The sequence below is a fragment of the Halichoerus grypus genome, chromosome 12 (assembly GCF_964656455.1).
Source record: "Halichoerus grypus chromosome 12, mHalGry1.hap1.1, whole genome shotgun sequence".
Lineage (NCBI taxonomy): Eukaryota > Metazoa > Chordata > Mammalia > Carnivora > Phocidae > Halichoerus > Halichoerus grypus.
The window spans coordinates 27,008,970-27,030,914 of NC_135723.1; the positions used below are offsets into that span (position 1 = coordinate 27,008,970).

Sequence of the window (21,945 nt, forward strand, 5' to 3'; positions counted from 1 at the left end):
TTTAAATTAACTTTGTTGCTTCGATCTACAAGGTTATTTAACAGGCAAGTTTTAAACTGAATGGTTAAATGGGTGATGGGTATAAGGAGGGCACTTGTTAGGATGAGCATTGGGTGTTATATGTAAGTGATGAATCACTAAATTCTACTCCTGAAACCAATATTACACTTTATGTTAACTAAAATTTAAATAAAAATTTGAAAAAATAAAAAGAATTCAATAATTAAAAATAAAATAAAATAAATGGTTATAGAAAAATCATCTCCTTGTTGTAAGTTTATTTTAAATGGGTAAATAGATCTACAGGGGTTTTTTGGGACATATCTAATTTCTGATTAAAATCTAAATTCTGATTAGAATCCTATATAATTTGTCCAGATTAAGTATTGCTTAATTTTCTTTGTGGTACACCTGCAACTTGAAGAAACTCATTTAAATGATCTGAAATAGAACCAAGTTCAAGTTAAAATGAAACGAGATTGTCAGTAAATTTTCATTTTATTTTCGATGATATTTTTAACATCTGAGAAGAGCAACATACACAGTTTTTTTACCTGAGTTTTGGATATTTGAAAACACTTGGAACTTTAATGAAATAACAATCAGTACATCACCATGATACTCATCATTTTGTTACAAATACAGTATTATGGATCATTTTTTCATTTTCACCTATTTTATCCAATTGAGCATATTTAAAGCAGCAAAGAAACATCTTGTTCTTTGAAAAAATAATTTAAACAAAATTTAAATAACCATACCTGAGTATTGATTCTTATTGCTCCAATGGAAGGAATTTCATAATAATAACCTGAAACATATACATACATATTTTTGTGTGTGTATATATATATATATATATATATATATATATATATATACACACACACACACACACACACATATTACATTATAATACATGGCCACAAAATTATTTTAGGTCTTTGGAGGAAAAAAGAGCATTTTTTCACTTCTAACTGAGCAAACACTAACATATCAATACCACCAATAAATGTAGAAAATGTTTGATTACTGTATATCCCTAACAAATGCATAAGCTTTATGAGAAATTTCACTATGTTTCTTATAAACTGTTATCAAATAAATGTGGTTTTTCTACCAAACAGTAGGGAACCTGGCCTCATTTAAAATACTTTTATCACTGGAGAAATTATTAAAGATACATGATAATGGGTATCTGACAATTATATTTATATAAAATATTTGCGTAAATATGACTTTCATAATAAATTGAGGTTCCTTTTATTGCTATGTGATCAGTTTTTCAAACAACATTTTTGGTTTTTTTCTGTGTACACAGGAAACATGGGCTCACTACACAAAATCAGAATTATCTAGGAATGTGTAAGACATTTAAAAGAAAATTCAACCACTCAAAAAATGCACTTATATGTCATACTTTCTTATATGTAAGTTTTATGTGGTTCAGATATTCTTTCATTCTTTTCAGGTAAGATTCCATTTGGTAAGTATCATTAAGTCGCTCTAAATAAAGCATCGAATGATATCAATATATGATATCATACCATATGATCAAATGTCTGAATTTTTATATACTGTAATCGTAATAATTTTAAAGTGTTTTGTGTGTGGGTTTTCTCCACAGAAAACACATTCAACATCTTGGGGCACCTGGGTGGCGCAGTTGGTTGAGTGTCTGACTCAGCTTCGGTTCAGGTCCTGATCTCAGGGTCATGAGATCCAGCCTGCATCGGGCTCCGCGCGCAGCATGGAGTCTGCTTAAAAGACTCTGTCTCCCCCTTCCCTCTGCCATTCACCACCCCCCACTCTCTCTCCCAAATAAATAATCTTTAAAAAAAGAAACCACATGCAACATCTTACTTTTGTCTCTATTCCTGTAAACATTAGCTACAACTTTATCTTAAATGAGAATATGTAGAATTAACAACTATCAATTTTGTTTTAGTACTAAAATGTGCTCGAGAAAACAGATGTGTTACCTTTATTTTCACAGGCCATCCACTGAATAGGTCCTCTGTCATAATTATGTTGACCAACTGAAAATGTGAATACACGTACCTGGTGAATTGAAACACAGGGATCTGTTAGGCTGCATAAAATTTAACTGAATGCCAACACAAAATAGCTAAAGCAAAAAACAAATAAAAGCATGCTACTCAGTTGATAAATGTGACAAGAAAAATCGAGGCCAATCTTTCAGAAAGTCACCAGAGAGAAACCCCATAACCTACTCTCAACATGGACTTCAGTTACTAAATTTAAGACAGCACTCAGGAGCCCAGCACCAGGTCCTGATCCTATGTCAGAATCACAACTCAGGTTCTATTCATAGAAATGGCATCTTTTATGCCCAACCGACTTCACCTGTCTCCCCTGGTTAAAACATATTTTCCACATACTTAGTCACTGCAAAAAATAAGTAAAAATAATAATTCCTGTTTCAGGGGCGCCTGGGTGGCTCAGTTGTTAGGCGTCTGCCTTCGGCTCAGGTCATGATTCTGGGGTCCTGGGGTCGAGCCCCGTGTCGGGCTCCCTGCTCTGTGGGAAGCCTGCTTCTGCCTCTCCCACTCCCCCTGCTTGTGCTCCCTCTCTCGCTGTCTCTCTCTGTGTCAAATAAATAAATAAAATCTTAAAAAAAAAAAAATTCCTGTTTCATAAATATGTGATTATAACGATGGACAAAGAAAGGAGGTCATTATGCTTTTAGTTAAGGCAATTATACTTAGTAAGAGTTTAACTACTTTCACACCATGAAAATATTTAGTATGCACATACATGATTATGATGTTACTAACTTCCTATAAAAGAGAACTAGGATATATAAATACACATGTTAAGCTCCCAGAATTTTTAAAGACAATCAAAATATTGACTGTTTCTAATATGCAAATATTTTAAAAATTCAGTTGAGATCATTTTTAAAATATGGTAACGTAAATGTTTATCAGAAGCCATTATACTTAATTATGAAAATACTGTAATTTCATAATAATACAAGAATGTAGAGGATAAATTCAATGTCAACAAATATTTAATAAAATGACTATTTAGGATATATTGATTTTTACTAATTTAGTAATCTAAGTAAACCAGTATTTTAAGTTAAACATTTTTGCCTTCTCTAAAGATAAACATGCAGAAAATCACTTTTCCATGAATTCACGTTCTGGTTTGAACTATGTTAACAGCTTTTCCCTAATTCATGTCGATTGACTGTTTGAACTGACATTTTCTAATTGTTTCGCCTGTTTTCATCTTTGCACATGACTGCAGAGCGCAAATCTCAAAAGAGATTTCACATCTGTTTTCTGTTCCTCCACTGGTCTTGGCCACACAGAGATCACTTCATAACAATCCCTGCCCCAAAACGTACACTGGAGATGTTGCTGTTTCCCTTGTAAAGTTTTCTGTGAGCCACCCTTCACTTGTCCAGGCTTGCCTCAGCCATTTGCAGGACACATCTGAATTTTAATCATCTCAACTTATAAGGAAAAGTGACTCATTCTAGGTTAATAGAAGTCGGCAACACCTGTCTACCCCTCCCCCCAATTCCTTAAAATGTAACAATTTCATTTTCTTAAATTCTAAAGATTTATTTTTGGGGCTGTCTCTACAGCTCATATTTCAATGTAGTGTTGCCTCTGACATAGTTGAGCTTACTCCTAAATGGAAATACTTCTGTAAACAGGTATGTCACCCTACTGATAATTCAATTTAACTGCTATACCTTAAACAATTGTCACATGAATTCAAGGCAGGGAAACAACCCAGATGCCCCAGAAAGCACGTGGGAGATCTCCATCACAATGAACATTTGAAAGCATGTCTCAAATTTTCAATTTAAAGCACTGCTTTGTCTTAGTGTCTCTCTTACCACAGCAGTGTTCTGGTAAAGTATTTTCCCACAAAAATACTTTTCAGTAAAGAGAAATAAATAAGACTAAATGAATTTTTCTATCAGTGTCCCTGAAAGGCAAGTATTTCTACCAACATAGGGGTTACACTTAGACACACACCATGTGATTTTGACTGATGGTATTCATCAAACAGTCCAAATAAACACAACCCAGTCAAAACACATACTAGTAAAAAACAAAACAGAAACTTCCCCCAAACAACAAAAATACTTGTCGTTTTGTTTGACCCCAAAAGTTTTGCTTAACCCCCCCAGGTTTGCAAACGTGAAGATCTTAGAAGTTGTCTAAATTAAGAAATTCAGAATCAGAGCTGGGTGCGGAGGTGCAACATTTTAAAGCACACTAAACACTGTTTGTGTATGTGCCTCCTTCTGTGTTCATTCGCCACACAGATCCTCAGCTATTTGAATAAAAGCTGCATTAACGAATTGAATTATTCCTTTATTACAGATTTATAATCTGTACCTCTTAATTTTTATTTGCCTTAGTGTAGACATTGTCAGACACTATTTTTTGGAAATTTTCCTCCCCATGGTGACTAAAATCTTAAGAATTATAAATTCACCCTTCTTTTTATAATTTCTGCAACCACCTTCCCATTACAATATTTCCAAGATCTAATATACCTCAGATGCTTTTTTTTCTCTTGGTAGATACACACATGGGCATGCGTGCGCACACACACACACACACACACACACGCATTGTGTATATTTTAATGATTTTATAGGCTGCTTAAAATTTTCTGAAATTATTTTATAAATATACACTTGGTTCAGAAAAAGTTTAATATAAAGCACCCTAGCTTTTAAATTCTTTATGTAACAACGAAAAAAACATAAAAATTACTCCAATCCCAACTGCCATACTCATGTTGCATTTAGTTTTGCCTTATATATTTTACCTATGTACTAAGAATTTTAATTTCATTTATTTCATACGCATTTGCAATATACATGTTACAATGTATGTTCACAATAAACTGGTGATATTTAAAAGATGATGTTTGAACTCTAACTTTCCACTTCGAATTTTAAATAGGTTCATTCTTCCTAGTCTATGCTGTATTACTGCCACCCTGTGGAATAGTGAATGAACTATCTCTCAAATTCCAAATGCCAAATCCGCAGAGATGATTGCTATCCTCCTTCCCCTGATGTTTTCCACTTCTTTAAATTTACTGTTCTCGTTTAGCTATTAGTTGGGGGTAAGAGAAAAATAAAGTAATTCCTTGAAGTAGGCACATGTAAAAGTTAGGGTAAATTACATTCTCAAGGATGTATATTTTTAGAGTTCTTATTAGACTATTTGCATGGTATTATATAAAAACAAATAAAATGACATAAAAAATAACTCAAAATCCTTAATGTATAGTCACACAAGCTAAATATGTCATCTTAAGTCTCAATTAAGCAAATTACTTACTTTGAAACATGCCTTCATCAAAGTCAACTTTTGTGGACGAATAATTTCTTTATTCATACCCAGTAGTGCATTGTTTTAAAGATATTATTTATTTATTTGAGAGACAGTGAGAGCCAGAGAGGTCACAGAGGGAGAGGGAGAAGCAGGCTTCCCGTTGAGCAGGGAGCCTGATGAGGGGCTCGATCCCAGGACCCCGGGATCATGACCTGAGCTGCAGGCAGACACTTAACCAACTGAGTCACCCAGGCGTCCTGCAGTAGCGCATTTTTAATCACACTACTGGATTCATGTAACAAATGCATACCAGAAACCTCGTAACTGAAGTGTTTCTAGAAAATCTGTTAAATGTTTCTCCATTAATGTGGATGATTTTAGTTAAGCTCATGTTTCAAAATGTTGGCCTCTTTACGGTCATATATGAGACATATACAGTTTTAGATGGACTTAAAAATATTTTTCATCATGCTGGAGATTAGGTCTTTAGTAGAAATAACATGGGGAGGTAGTATTGAATAGATTTTGATTGGGTGGAAACAGTATTCTATCGATTGCACCTAATATAGGGCCTCAAATATAAATGAAAATAAATATTAAATGAAAAAAAGTGAAAAGCTGGTTGAGTGGTTTCAACTTCTTACCAGATGGATTTAAGACAAGCTCTGGTGTCATTCAAATTCAATCTGTTCATTTTAACACTGAGCCAAAACTAGGCTGATAGTCATCTTGCATTTTGGAAAATTTGGGCAGTTTCATTATACTTATCGCATGGTAAATTCTGCATTTTTTTATTTTATGTTATGCAGACTTGTCCAATGAAGTTGAACAAACTTTTTGAGGCAAAATGAAGTATACCTTTCTGTACTCTATAATTCCAAGAGAATGAAAATTTTCTCCTAAGTCTTGACTCATGCTTAATTGCATAAGTGTATTTAAAAAAGCAACAGTAATTTGAGGGCATAGTTAATAAAGTTAAAATTCTTAAAAGTCAGTCATTATAACTAGTTGCAAATTTACATAATTTTGTCTTCAGTTGCTTCAAAAACCATTTTTCTCTGAACAGAATATTCTAATTCCAACAGTCTAATGTTGATATGTCAAGACCGGCCCAGTTGATAAGAGAAAACTTTTAATTTACAGCAAGTTTGGTTATTTAAAATATATTATTAATTTGTTCCTTACAATATACCACTATTTTATAACTTTATCCTACAATTCTGGACTTCTGCTAATCTGTTTTGTTTTGTTCTGTTTGTTGAAGACTAAAATAGTTGTCTTCAATTAAGATTTTTCCAAAGCCACAGGGTCAACCTATTTTAAAAAGCCATAGGAATTTCTTGTTTCCCAGCAGAACCCAGTTACTGGAAACTGTCACCTCAACAATTATCAGTTACCCAGAGTTCAAGTTTAATTTACAATAGGCAAATCTCCAAGGAATAATGGAAATGAGACTCTGAAGAAAAGAGGCCAATAAAACTAAAATAAAAACTTCAGCTATCGAAACGTTAGAAAAATGAGGTCAGAAATGGGTTTTATTAATTTACTGTGTGTACTAAAATTTTTGGCCTTCAGCCTATAAAAATACTAGATTGTACTGAATATTTTAGGAGAAAATTCTACAGTGGTTTCCATAATTCACAAGTGTACCAGAATCCGGAGCATTCAAATAACCCACATCCCTAGTTTCATAGTAGCATGAAATAAATAAAAGTGTCCACATTCACCTTTCACACTTAATTTATTTTATAAAGCCCGATGATCTGAAAGGTACTTGCAGTCTGCAAAGTTTTGATGGCTTAGTTTAATCCGTCTTAACCTCTTAACGCTGCAAGAAGCCATGTCCCTTAGTGGAACAGTCCTGCTGTCTGACTACAAGGAAGGCTCCTGGGTGGGCAAATGATGATTGGCATAGCCCCACAAGGCTGCCCAGGAGAAAGAGACAGATGACCGGCTAGGCGCATTCCACGTGAGCTTATGAAATCCGGACTGGAGGTCATTTAAATTCTTGACTCTGCCACTTAGTAGCTGTATGACTTTCAACATGTTATTTAACTTCCCAAATTTTGGTTTTCTTATTTCCAAAACGGGGATGATGATAATGATGATGGTCATAAAAAGGTTTTTATCATACGATTATCCCCATTGTAAGTGAAATGATACATATAAAGCTTTTATGACACAGGGAAAATTTTAAGTTCAATCAATATTAACTACGGTGATGAGGAGGAAGAGGACAACAAGTTCTAGAGTCAAATTATCAGATTTTCATGGGGTAACATTTTCCATTAGTGAGACATCAGCCTTCCATGCCTCAAAAAGAACTCAAAATAACTCAAAACGACACCTTTCTAGAAGAACAAATGTGGCTCACTTTATTACATTTAGCAATGAACTAAAGAAAAGGGGCCAGTATTGTCTAAATTCCACTGTGTCCATATGAGGTATATCTACATGAAATTTCCTATGGTCTGACAAAGGCAAAAATTTAATCAAGGACTACTGAATTTGTTCAAGCAAATAACACCAAAACACTTTATGAAAGAAAACAAAATGCAGTAGTCAGATAGGTTTTGCATACATGATCTTATTAAAAAACGGAGCGGATAGTTCTCTCCTGTGTCCTACATGTTGGGTGGATAACAACACAGATTCATACCTTGGGATTATGTTGGTATTTAAAACTTATTAGCAACAATTAAAATGAATCATGCTCACAGTATCAGATTATAAGGAAGTAATTTCTAGTTCTCCTTCCCTCTGCGTACGTTTATAGTTCCTGAGAAAGGAGGAATAAGCTATGGGCACATTGTATTTCCAAGCTACCTGTAGCTCTGCTGAGACTATCATCAGCTAGGAGGTCAGAAAATAAGCAATATACTGATTTATTTCAGATATTCTTGGGTAATGCCAAATACTTCACTGATACTAATCATGAGAATAGTCATGAAAAACTACGTGTTAGACTGATTAGAGTAAATGGAAAGATGCCATCAATACAATCATTTCTTATATAAACTTAAACCCTCCTTCCTTATAAGATGATATATACAAGAGTGGAACATCAATTCTACTCCACATTCTAAGTATAAGGAAATAAATATTGTTTTAAATGATTATCTTTTAAAAGAAGAACAGAGCTATTGAATTTTTCTTACATTTATGAATTTTTTTGTAGTTTACCACCTTAGGAGCTTATTTATTGCATATTTACTGAAACATCTGATACATCAGTATATAGTTAGCAACTTCTGGGCATCAAGCACTGCACTAGCCCCAAAGGACTCAGTGGCACATTTATAAACGGACATAACCCCTATTTCACAGAGCTTCAAGCTCACCTCATCATCTGATAATGTGAGGATGAGTCACTGTAACTGTCATCAATAAATGTAAAATACCAACGTAATCCCAAGGCATGTATCTATGTTAAGCACCGACATGTAAGACGTGACAGAAACATCTGTTTGGTTCTTTAAGATCATGTATACAAAACCAACATGACTACTGCATTTTGCTTTTCTTTTTAAAGTTGTGTTATTAGAACAAATTCCTTCATAGAGGGAAGTTCAAGGTAAGTGAACAGATAAATAAAATAATCAAAAAGGGGAATCTGGAAGAACGAAAGAGGACAGACAGTGCTTCAAACACAGAATGATAAAGGAGTCTGGGGGAAAGGGAGTGCCCAGCAAAACTGTCTGCAGAGATCTGTGGGAAGCGGAATTCTTCATCGGAGAAGGAAGCAGCCTCAGAAAATGCAGAAGAGCGTGCCTTTTCTGGTCTAACCATTTAACCCAAAGGGCAATCCTGATTCTAGGTGACAGAATTCTATCTAGAGATTAATTCAGGTGCATCTGCTGTGCATTTTCTCTATGTCTTTTTATATACTTTGTGCTTCTTGTAATGCCTAACTTCATTTTTCATTAGACTTTAGATATTAAATTAAGGATTCTGTAAAATGTGTGGTAGTACTAGTACTCAAACCTGACGAGACTGTGTCTGATAACGTTTTCCTTAGTTCAGGGAATGGACTGTCAACATTAATTTTATATTAAGAGAAACAAATGTAAATAAATCTGTCAGAGAGGAAGACACACACACACACACACACACACACACACACACACACACACACACACACACACACACACACCATGCCTTTTAAATAGATAATCTCTCCATTGGCAGGGCCAATGTTACTGGTAATTATTCTTTTCAACTCTATAGTAACTCTGGCATAAATGACATACTTGATCTTTATGAACAAAGGTACATTTTCTATTCTAAAGCTGGAAAACTTTTGGTAACTGTTGAAAGTGGCAAGATATCTAAAAGGAAACTTTTTAGAAGCAGTGCATTTGTTAAATGGTATTACTATTTTACAAATCTGAATGCTGCATATATTCAAACATTGCTTCCAAAGGTTTCGTTCTTGCCGGGGAGAAGCCAGGCAGGGACAGTAGAGAAGGCAACAAATGACTTTCCTTACCATCTGTTGAAAAATTAATTGACAATTTTCACTGTTACTATATAAAACACATAGGCAGATTCCATCATTTGTAACTTGCTTTAGATTTCTGTAGGCTACAGATTTCTTCCTACCCTGGATCTGACAGAAAAATAGGAAAGACATTGCTAATCATTTTCTAAATAATTTTAAAAAGTAACAATGCATCTGTCAGCCTCTTATAATTTTAGCAATGTATTCTTTATTTTGAAATCAATGTATCACAGTTCCCATTTGTTCTTCTTCATTTACTCGTTACTTTGAAATTTTCATTTTATAAATTCTCGATGCTTTTGCATTTCTCGATTAATTCTGAGAATTAAGCTAAGACTCTGAGGACGATTTCCTACCTGGCTAGACAATCTTAAGTGTGTACGGCTAACCAATCTTTTTGCTATTCTACAGAAAATCAAGTATCTTTAATTTTGCGAGGCCTGGGAATTATCTTTCAACTCTGTGTCTGGTTTCACTTTCCTTTATTCATTTGTTTGGACTTTATGATAGAGTTCATTTTAGTTTTGGCACCATTTTTAAGGAAGTGTCGTACACATGGGTGAACCCTAAGGAATGGCATTGCTGCAGGTAAAGATTATAAAGTGAATGCATTTTAATATGGAACAGCTGTGTGAGGAGATTAACACGGACTCCGTTTTAAAGCTGTACCTATCTATAATCAGGTAGATTAATTCCCAAGAGTAATACATTTCGCAAGAACCCAAACATTTTGTTCTAATTCTCAACCTTTTGGCCTCATTAAATTGTGCTGTGTATCTGCAGCCTCATTCATCAGCTCTCCGGATGTACCTCATCACACCTACCTGGGTTGCTCTGAACGATTTCTAATGTCATCTGGATGAAAAATGAATGTAAATGAAGCATTCAGCAGTCACATGTATGCTAAGCAAGAGGCTTGGGGGAAAAGGCAGAATTCAAAGACTAGTTTTCAGATTTTCCTTTGAAAGCTCATCCAACTTTCTTTATGACTTTGTAATTCTGCTACTTTGAAAGCCACAAGTGAACTTTCTTTTTAAAGAATCGGTTTTAACATAAAGTCATAATCACGTGCAGAATTTGTAAGAGTATTGAAAGTTTTTATTTTATTCAACCTATCAAATTTTATTTTTACACACTGGCCATTTGAAAGATAAGGTAGCTAGTGAAATTCTGAACTGATAAATTTATTATGTAACAAATATTAATTTTGCAGGTAGGGGACTGGTCTGTCATATATGGTTCTAGATAATTTCACTGTAAACATCTCTGCTCCAAGCAATTTCACTGCAAACATTTCACTGCCTAAGTATTGGCTTTAAGGCAATTCTGCTATAAAAGATAAAATCATGAAAAATAAAAGAGCGTCATTCATTGAAAAAGATAATGAAACATGGATAATGAGTAACAAATTTTAAAAGACTTTATTTTGTGAAATACAAACTACTTGAACACATTCAAAATGTACGCTGCGCAGTCACAGCAGTACTGCGAAACTCACTGCTTTCACTCTGTGGGTTATACCTAAGCACTGGTCTTTGAAGTCTTTCATTCATAGTGTTATATTTTTCTGGGATGTTTTGGCTGGTTGATTTGTCTCATTCTTCAACATTGTACTTTTTTCTTTTTTTTTTTTTGCTAAAATTTCTTCATTCATCTTATGAGAGAGAGATCAGTCTCTAAACACTAGGAAGCATATTTGTCACTAAGCTTTGTATTTTTTTGTGTGTTGTGAAAGCGTTCTCCATAGTTATTTTTTTCTTCCCATACTGGTACATGTCCAGTGATAGACATTGCAAAGTTCTATAGGAAATGTGTATACACCATTATGAGGGCTAATATTTATGTCATACAGAAATGGGAGTGCAATCCGTCAATGCAGCATGCACCGATGGAGAAAAGAAATCAAACTATCAACCAGTTTGAGAAACCAAACTGTCAAACCGACCTGTCAATCAATTACTTTTTATCTTTTATGGCAAAGTTGCCTTATGGCCATTTAGTTCTAAGGTGAAAATGCTTGCAATGAAAATGCTTGTGGCAAAGAAGTCTATGGCAAAAATACTAAACATTTTGTGTCCTATACATCCTTGCATGACAAAGATAGTCATTTACCTTCTGTATCAGTATCTGTGGGTGGCACATGTCTCACATGGTGTGGGACGGTGGGAGGTAGGGGATTCTAAATATGGAGAAGTTAGAAAGGGGTCCTCAAATTCATCCACAACCATTTGAAGTCATATTTGAAGATGGTGAAAAAAATTTCTCATACATGCTATCTTCAGTAGGTACATAATACCTACACATGCCTTTAGCATAAACAATTAACTACGTAAATGGTGTCTTGACAAGATACAGATATGCTCAAACATCTAACTGACTTAAAAGTTGTCATCTGCTATCCTCTACTTTCACTGTTAGTGGATACAGAACGTGCAAATACCAAGAGATAAAATTTTGGTTTAACAAAGTTTTCCCACATGAGGAAATGTGGTAAGGCACTGAGCAACAAAGTAGAGAGCATAAGAAATGTGGGACAGCAATGTTTCCATAAATAGAATTCCTGCTTGTTCAAATCAGAAACCTATGATCTGTATCTCTCTGTCTCTCCTCTTTCAAGGATCTCCATCAATTATCATTTCTCTATTTTGGGTCTATAAGCTTTCCCTGGATGTGTATCCCTTTACTAATTTATAACACAGAATAATGAATTAGCTCTTCCATTCTTAAAAAATACATATGTGTATACACATCCATACCTGTGTGTGTATCTAAACAACTTCACCTGGAGTTGATGGTCTTACTTTTCCCCCAATATTTCTTAGCAAATTTGCAAAGACTTTAGAAAAAAAAAAAGGACTTTATCCAGATTTCTATTTCCTCACCCCTTATTAACTTCTCAACTACCTACCTGTTGGCTTTTATTGATACAACTTTATATAATAAATCTTATGCCAAAGTAACACACATGGTCTCTTGTTCCTGGAGATTCAATGGACAGAGAGAAGACGATGCCCATTTAAAACATACAAATGTGTGTGGATCTATCTGTGTATGTAGGTACGCATATATGTATAAGTGTGCTTATCACAGAACTTGGCTACAGCCACTGAAATTAGAGTCACAGAACCAATAAAGTACCTAATTTCAAGAACATTTTCATTTTTATGTTCGGTAAAAATAGCATTTAAACTGCAGAAACTAAGCACTGATTCATTTCCAAAGTTGCTGTGGCATTAATAAAGGTATGTGGCCTTAAGAAAAGTGTGTGTCCACAGAGCGTAGGAGTCATTGTTCGCAAACAAAACAGCAGGATGGTTGAGTAAGACTAAATTCTTATTCAGTTTTACAAAAGTGAATGTGATATGAATCATTTATTATGTGGTTTAGCATGTCACAAAATGCTTTGTTTAAAAAGCTGAGTTCCTGTAAAAGGTGAAGGGGATGAGAAGCAGTGTTTCAAGACATTAATATTTAGAATGGACATTTTTAGAATGTATACACAGAAAAATGGCTTTAAACTAGCAAATTCTTCATTTATTCAATTAAACAATTTGTGACAATAGAGAGTAGAAAACAATTGCTTTCCTTATGACATAATTCCTTTTGTATTAAAAAAAAAAAGGAAAAAAAACCCCTCATGATATGCCTCCAAGAGATGTTATTGTGTTAATCCTGGATGCAAATACAGTTTTGGAAGAAGAAAAAAATTACAAGTTTAGATGAAAATCACCTCTCCTTTTATGCATTAATATTCTTTTATTCAAATTTGTTAGAATATATGGAGAGAAATCGGAGGGGGAGACGAACCATGAGAGACTATGGACTCTGAGAAACAAACCGAGGGTTCTAGAGGGGAGGGGGGTGGGGGTATGGGTTAGCCTGGTGATGGCTATTAAAGAGGGCACATACTGCATGGAGCACTGGGTGTTATACGCAAACAATGAATCATGGAACACTACATGAAAAACTAATGATTCAATGTATGGTGATTAACATAATAAAATTTAAAAAAAAACAGAATATATTATATACTCCTTAAAATCAAGATACACCTCAGGCACAAATTCTGATATCAAATGTAAAATTCATTGCTGTATTCCTTTAAGAAATTCTTCCTGGGATGCCTGGGTGGCTCAGTCAAGTTAAGGGTTTGCCTCTGGCTCAGGTCATGATCTCAGGGTCCTGGGATCGAGCCCCGCATCGGGCTCCCTGCTCTGCGGGAAGCCTGCTTCTCCCTCTCCTTCTGTGACCTCTCTGGCTCTCACTCTCTCTCAAATAAATAAATAATATCTTTAAAACAAAGCACTACTGGGCATGAATAAAGAAATTATTTGTCCACAAAAGTTGACTTTGCTTTGATGAAGGCATGTTTCGAAGTAAGTAATTTGCTTATGTTTTCAATTCTTTAATCATATTCCAATCACATATAGGCTAAAAAGTACCTAAGAGTATTTCAAAGTGCTGCAAAATTTTCATCAATACTGTACCAAATTATTCACAATGTTGTGTCTGCAAAACTATCTAAATAAATTAGTTCACCTTTTTCTTCTCTCCTTTCAATTCCTGAAATGCATATAAAACAACCCACTAGTGCTCATGATGAGCCACACCTTCCTAAGTGTGAAAAGTTCAAATAAAAGCAAAGTGAATTGGCATTTTCCTCAGAAGAGACTTGTGGATAAATATGTAATTTCTGTTGGAATTTGTGAAACATAAAAAATAGCTTATATCATTATTTTTTTTAATGGATCCTTAACATTTTAAAAAACCAAGTTGAGAATCATTCTCTTATCAAATGCAAAGAGTCACTAAGAAAGATGAAATAAGCTGATGGTAGGATTGCTAGAGAAATAGTCACAGTTGATATTCTCCACAATATCAGCAGGTTTTGCTACATGGATGGACATTCAAATTAGTCAGGGCTCCCTACAACACTTTCCTCTGCAGTTAAACAATCATTGAAACAAATACATTCCAACCTCAAAATACTTATCTTCACATTCTTCTTTGCATACTGAAATAGAACACTTTTTACATACCATACGTTATTATAAAAGATTTTGTCTAAAATATTTTCTTCAAAGCGTACAACTGAATAAAGGAAACCTCATTTAAAATGGTGTTGGGAGGCCAGCAGGGGGAGCTGTCATTCCCTAACACCCCTCAGCAGCTGCAGACCCAAAAAGAAGAGGTACTTGGCATTTGCAACAGAGGACGCCTATGTTACTACTTCAGCAGGAGAAAGAGTTTCTCCTCGCCCAGCAACGAGCTCAGCCAATAACAAAATACCTCAACTCAGCCAATGAGAAACCATCACCGCCCTGAACTCTGGCTTTCCTCCAATGGATTTCTGCAGCCACTCACCAACTTCCTGTTTTTTTGTTTTTTTTTTTTTTTTCTACAGAGTAGTGTTCCTTTCCTCTGCTATGGGCACTTGCCTCTGGCTTTCCATGGTTCACAGGTCGTGAGTTGGAATTCTTCTGCTATTCCTGAATAAACCCATTTTGCTGGTAAAATAACTGGCTGTTTTACTTTTAAGGTACACAAAAATAAATAAAAATAAAAAGGTTTTCAAATGAGGATGCAGTTTTTGCTGTTATAAATTGCTTTATTTGTAAATCAACAGAACAATGTGAAGATAATTTTTAGGCATATGTAGCAAGTTTTAGTATTACTATAATTTTTAATAATTTTTTTTTAAGATTTTATTTATTTATTTGACAGAGACAGCAAGAGAGGTAACACAAGCAGGGGGAGTGGAAGAGGGAGAAGCAGGCCTTTCTGCTGAGCAAGGAGCCCAATGAGGGGCTCAATCCCAGGACCCCTTGGTCATGACCTGAGCTGAAGGCAGACACTTAACAACTGAGCCACCCAGGCACCCCTATAATCTTTAATAACTAAATGATCATAAATTTATCCTAGAAAAGCTCAAACTGTTCCTATTTTTCCATTCTCTTCTGGTTATTCTCTTCCTATAACATTTTCTTATATAGAATTTATATATAAGAATCAAATAGGGCTCTATAGGTCTAAATTAATAAGTTAGACATAGGCAGTTATGGATCACATAAAAATATTATATACTTAATAATTCTTTAATTTAGCCAATGGTTTATAATCCATGATCTGTATGACTTTATAATCAGCACACTAACATCCCTTCTTACTGCCCCTCCCTCACAGTCTCTTTAAAAACCACCTATATTGATATTAAGATTAAAATACTATAAACTTGCACTCACTTTTTTGTCTTTGTTGTATTTGGCAAATATCTCCTGGGCTCTCTCTTCTCCTCCGTCCGTGAACAACATGATAATCTTATTGCAGTTGGCTCTAGAAACATTATACTGTAAAGAAAACAAAAACAAAATGTGTATCATTCACAATAAAAGGTAAGGAATATAAAACAATATGTGAAGAGCATGAACAGATTGCAGGTAGTGGGTGAAAGATCTGTTCAGTAGGTATATTCTAAAGAACGACTTCCGAGATCAGGCCAGGCCCATCCCTACAAGGGCCTCCTCCCATCCCCCAGACATCCATAGGTCTCACTTCCTTTGGGTCTTTGATCAAATGTCACCTATCAGTGAGGACTTTACTGAAAACTATGTTTTACATTGCCATCTCTCTCCCAGGTTGTATTTTGCTTCATAGCATTTTATATTCTTTTATGTACATGGTATCTACTTTTTTATTGCTGAGTTTCCCTGATTGAATTTAAGTGCCATAAGGGCATGAAGTTTTGTCTTTTTTGATCGTCAAGGGCTTAGCATATAATAATAACCTCTCAGTGGTTGATTAATAAATGGATTTTAAGCTAATGGCTATTATGTCAATTTTATGCCCCTATAATTTGTACCAGAAACAAATAAATAGTATGAATGAAAATTCTGCATACGCTTCCACATATATTTTTAATCCATTTACAAACATTTTTGCTCCCTTTCCTCCTTCTTCATCCTACTTTATTCACTTTACCTCTTCAAAATTATAAACTCCTAGTTGATCCCTAACACCCGATGCTCTTATATTTTTGTAAATGCTAATCCCAGACTATCCTGTTATCCTCTCTCAACCCACCAAACATCTCTAATTCTGAAAGACTCAATTCCAATGGCAAATCCCCTCTTAAACCATAGGCAGTAATCTCTTTGACATCGGCCACAGCAACTTCTTTCAAGATACATCTCCAAAAGCTAGTGAAACAAAAGCAAAAATGAACTTTTGGGACTTCATCAAGATAAAAAGCTTCTGCACAGCAAAAGAAACAGTCAACAAAACAAAGAGGCAACCCACAGAATGGGAGAAGATATTTGCAAATGACACTACAGATAAAGGGCTGGTATCCAAAATCTATAAAGAACTTCTCAAACTCAACACCCAAAAAACAAATAATCAAGTCAAAAAGTGGGCAGAAGAGATGAACAGACACTTCTCTGAAGAAGACATACAAATGGCTAACAGACACATGAAAAAATGTTCATCATCATTAGCCATCAGGGAAATCCAAATCAAAACCACACTGAGATACCACCTTACACCATTTAGAATGGCAAAAATGGACAGGGAAAGAAACAACAAATGTTGGAGAGGTTGTGGAGAAAGAGGAACCCTCTTACACTGTTGGTGGGAATGCAAGTTGGTACAGCCACTTTGGAAAACAGTGTGGAGGTTCCTCAAAAAGTTAAAAATAGAGCTACCCTATGACCCAGCAATTGCACTCCTGGGTATTTACCCCAAAGACACAGGTGTAGTGAAAAGAAGGGCCATATGCACCCCAATGTTCATAGCAGCAACGTCCGCAATAGCCAAACTGTGGAAAGAGCCGAGATGCCCTTCAACAGATGAATGGATAAAGAAGATGTGGTCCATATATACAATGGAATATTACTCAGCCATCAGAAAAGATGAATACCCAACTTTTACATCAACATGGATGGGACTGGAGGAGATTATGCTAAGTGAAATAAGTCAAGCAGAGAAAGTCAATTATCATATGGTTTCACTTATTTGTGGAACATAAGGAATAGCATGGAGGACATTAGGAGAAAGAAGGGAAAAATGGGCGGGGGGAATTGGGAGGGAGAGATGAACCATGAGAGACTATGGACCTGAGAAACAAACAGGGTTTTAGAGGGGAGGGGGGAGGGGGGATTGGTTAGCCTGGTGATGGGTATTAAGGAGGGCACATACTGCATGGAGCACTGGGTGTTATACGAAAACAATGGATCGTGGATCACTACATCAAAAACTAATGATGTATTGTATGGTGACTAACATAATAAAATTAAAAAAAAAAAAGAAAAAAAAAGGAGTCAGTCATAGGAGAACAATGGATTAGCAACAAAGGGCCACTAAAATGAATAATTACTTTAGAAAGCTGGACTTCTTTGAGGTCTGAAATTACAATCTCAAGCTTCTACTGTTGTGAAATGTGTTTGCAAAAGTGTTGAGAATAAAAGATTACACTACTTTATGAATGCTCAGCTTCTTTGAAAATGTCAAGCCTCCAGCTGAGTACTGTTCCATGGAGGTACACTGCAAGCCAAATTTGTAAGTTTAACTTCCTAATGGCCACAGTAATGGAAGTATGAAGAAATCTCTGAAATTAATTCCACTAGCATATTTTATTTAATCCAGTCATCCAAAATATTATCAATTCAACATGAAATCCGTATAGAAATTACTGAGATGGTATACATTTTTTTCTTTCAGAGTAGCTCTTCAAATCCTGGTGTGTATTTTATATTTACAACACATTTCAATTCAGACCGGGCACATTTCAAGTCTCAACAGACACATGGAATTGTGGTTACCATACTGGACAGCACCAGCCCTGGCCTTTAAATGATTACTATTTTTGAAAAAAAAATCATTAATTCTTGGGTAGTGGTTAGGCTTCTGGAAAGTCTATACTAGATCTTACTTTTCAAAGAAGATAAATCCCATTTACCATTATAAAAGTTAAGCAAGACTATTATGCTCTATTGATGAAAAAACCCTGTTTCATATAATCTCACCCCATTGATCAGGCCATCAGAACACTGGCAGTTAAAGCTTTGAACAAAGTATTGTGAAAATGCAAGTATTGACTAATACAATTGTCACATTTGAACGTAGTTCTTATGTGAAAGCCATATGAAAATTTGACTATACAAAAAGTTACATATTTTATCATCAAAATGCTTTTGTGAAAGGCGTTGATATCCTTAACTAAAATTAATTTCTTTGATGATTTCTTTTTATCTGCCTCTTTAAGATGGGCAAAATAATATGTACCTAAAGGACTGTTACATAAAAGTGATTAGGTAAAGATTTTACATAAGGACTTGGTTTCATTTTTGGAAGTAGTGGGGCCATTATTATTAATGAATACGAGTACCAGTGTAAATAAACACACTGGGTCTTGCTGATCATTTGTGTAATTAAAATAATAATGTTTCCCAAGAGAGAGAGATGTTAGGACATACACAAAAGGGGGAATGACAAAATGTTTTGTTTTCAACATGATTTTTCCCAGGAGTAGCCTCCTTAGATGTGTGGTAGAGCAAAGTCAGCAACTAGTCAGAGGATTTGCAGTTATCTAAAGAATCACACAATCATAACAATTATGTTACTGGTTTGTAACAAATTAAGTAAAGGAAAGAACTTGACTATTTCAATAAAACGACCATTAGTAGGGTTGGTAATTTAATATGTTATTTCATAACAAATTAAGTAAAGGAAAGAACTTGACTATTTCAATAAAACGACAATAAGTAGGGTTGGTAATTTAATATGTTATTTCACAACAAAAATGTATATCCCTGTGTATCCTGTGTTTCCTTGTATCACCGTGTGGCCAGTACACAGCACAGCATCTATCATATCATGTACTTAATAAAAAAGTTTTTGGGGTGCCTGGGTAGCTCAGTCAGTTAAGCATCTGCTTTCGGCTCAGGTCATGATCTCAGGGTCCCGGGATTGAGCCCCGCATCTGGCTCCCCACTCAGTGGGGAGTCCGCTTCTCTCTCTCTCTGCCCCTCCCCTCGCTCATGCTCTCTCTCTCAAAATCTAAAAAAAAATTTTTTTTGAACAATGCATCTCCGTATATTTGTAATACTTTATGAAATTCTACCCGAGGACTAATTCAAATCTCAGTTTAAGGTGTACTGTGGGATAAATGATACATTTAATTCTATTTGATACTTGCTTCAGGGATCTTAATGATAAACCTTAGAAGGACAAACAAAAATTAAAGAATGATACTGTGTGATAAGACTGGAAGTATTTGAAATAGGTAACAAAATCTGCTTCAACTTTGAATACGGCAGGTAATGACATCTGGGAAAATTATCTTATTTTATTATTTTTTTAAAGATTTTTTTTATTCATTCATCCATTTATTTGAGAGAGAGAGAGAGAGCACAAGCAGGGGAAGGAGCAGAGGGAGAGGGACAAGCAGACTCCGCGCTGAGAGCATTGCCTGACATGGGGCTCGATCCCACGACTCTGAGAATCGTGAGTCAGCTGCTTAACCTACTGAGCCACCAGGTGCCCTTGGGGGAATTATTTTAAAATGAAGAACTGCAATACATAAGGGATATGTGGAAAGCAGAACATAGGACTTATTTCAGGAATAACTGAAGTCATATTAAATATCATTTACAACTGTGGTAGAGGCAGTACAAGAGGCCAAGAGGAGTTAAATCATATTTAATCAGCAACTAGTAGTGAATCTGGGAGTTAATGTGGCCTCTCTAATGAGACAGCCTTGGAAATAGTACACGAGGCTTGAGACCCCTTATCATTTCACAACTGAATCCTGAATACGAGGGAAGGAAGTGACGCAAATTAGCAATACCAAGAAGAGTAATTACAATCCCACAATCTAGAAAAACCTGATTGACTTAAAAGAAAAAGAACTTCTATGAAAAAACCCACAAACTTCTATTTCTTTGCTGCAGAAAGAATCCATTTTCATCTAATCGTTCATTACATCTGAATCTCAAAGTTCTGAGTTTTCATCCTTCTATTAACCAACATACATCTTTTAATAAACATACGCATTTTACCAAAGAGAATTCCCCTGGAAACTGCAAAGCTGAACTACTTTGCTTTCCTGTCTCCTTACTTGCTTATCTAACGCTACCTAATAAATACCACCACCTCAAGGTCCACATAGTGGAAACGGAGCTATTTCTACCCTCACAGTCCCTCTCTCTAGATTCCTGTGTCACCAGCCACCAAGTGTTCGAGTCCAGAGAACCATCCAGTTAGTTACCGTGTCATTCTCCTTAACGTTTCTTTGCATCTACTCCAAGACCAGGTCTTATATAACAGCTTAACTTAGAACACTCGTTAGACCATGTCATTCTCATATTATCAACTTTTCATTTGCTCCTAAACACCTCATTAACCGATACCTCATGGCCTTTTTATTTCCCTCGCAGCTCCTGTATTGCTATGTCCCAGCCATGCTGAAGCACCGGCCATTTTCTCAATGTGCCACGATGTCTCCTACGTCTGTGCCTTTGTCCATGTTGTTCTTTTTATCTGACATGATTTTCCCTCTCTCATCTACCTGCCTAAATTCTACTCATTCTTCAAAATCCTGTTTTCAAGGAAATGCCCACTTTCCCAACCTCCTTTGGGTAAGTTGAACCCCTCTTTGGTGCCACTCAAGTAAACAGACTCCAAATGCCCTATAACAGCACTAACGTACTGTACTAGGAATAATGATTAACCATATCATGCTGGACGTTGTTGAGATCGGACAGTCTTGTTTACCTCTGCTATTCTAGTGGTGGTAACGTGACAGGAAATTGTGAGGCACACAATAAATATTGGCCGAATCAACAAATGGATCAAGCAACAAATCAGACATCCTGAAAACTGTTTTGGAAGCTTTACTTAGGGAACAACAAAGTAGGATTTGCAGATAAGACCACATGTAAGGGCTTCTTCAGTGACTCAGCAAATATGGTATGAATTATGAGCTGACTCTCTAGCAGACATGTGCTAGTTGTTAACTATGGTCATAATGATCATGACTCCACTGCCAAGCCAACAACCCACACTCACATGCGGTTTGCTGTGTGTCAGGTTCTGTGGACAATCCTACCC

At 35.5% G+C, this 21,945-nt stretch overlaps 1 protein-coding gene across 2 annotated transcripts in view; it reads right to left on the bottom strand.

Annotated features, from left to right (window-relative positions):
• CACNA2D1 (calcium voltage-gated channel auxiliary subunit alpha2delta 1) overlaps positions 1–21,945 on the bottom strand; it is a 512,722-nt gene that overhangs the window by 68,681 nt on the left and 422,096 nt on the right. For both annotated transcript variants that reach the window (XM_078060091.1, XM_078060090.1), the window contains exons 12-14: positions 16,083–16,187; positions 1,983–2,061; positions 762–811 (exon numbers count right to left, since the gene is read on the bottom strand). In XM_078060091.1, the coding sequence (XP_077916217.1) occupies positions 762–811; positions 1,983–2,061; positions 16,083–16,187 (234 nt within the window). The remainder of the gene's footprint in view (positions 1–761; positions 812–1,982; positions 2,062–16,082; positions 16,188–21,945) is intronic.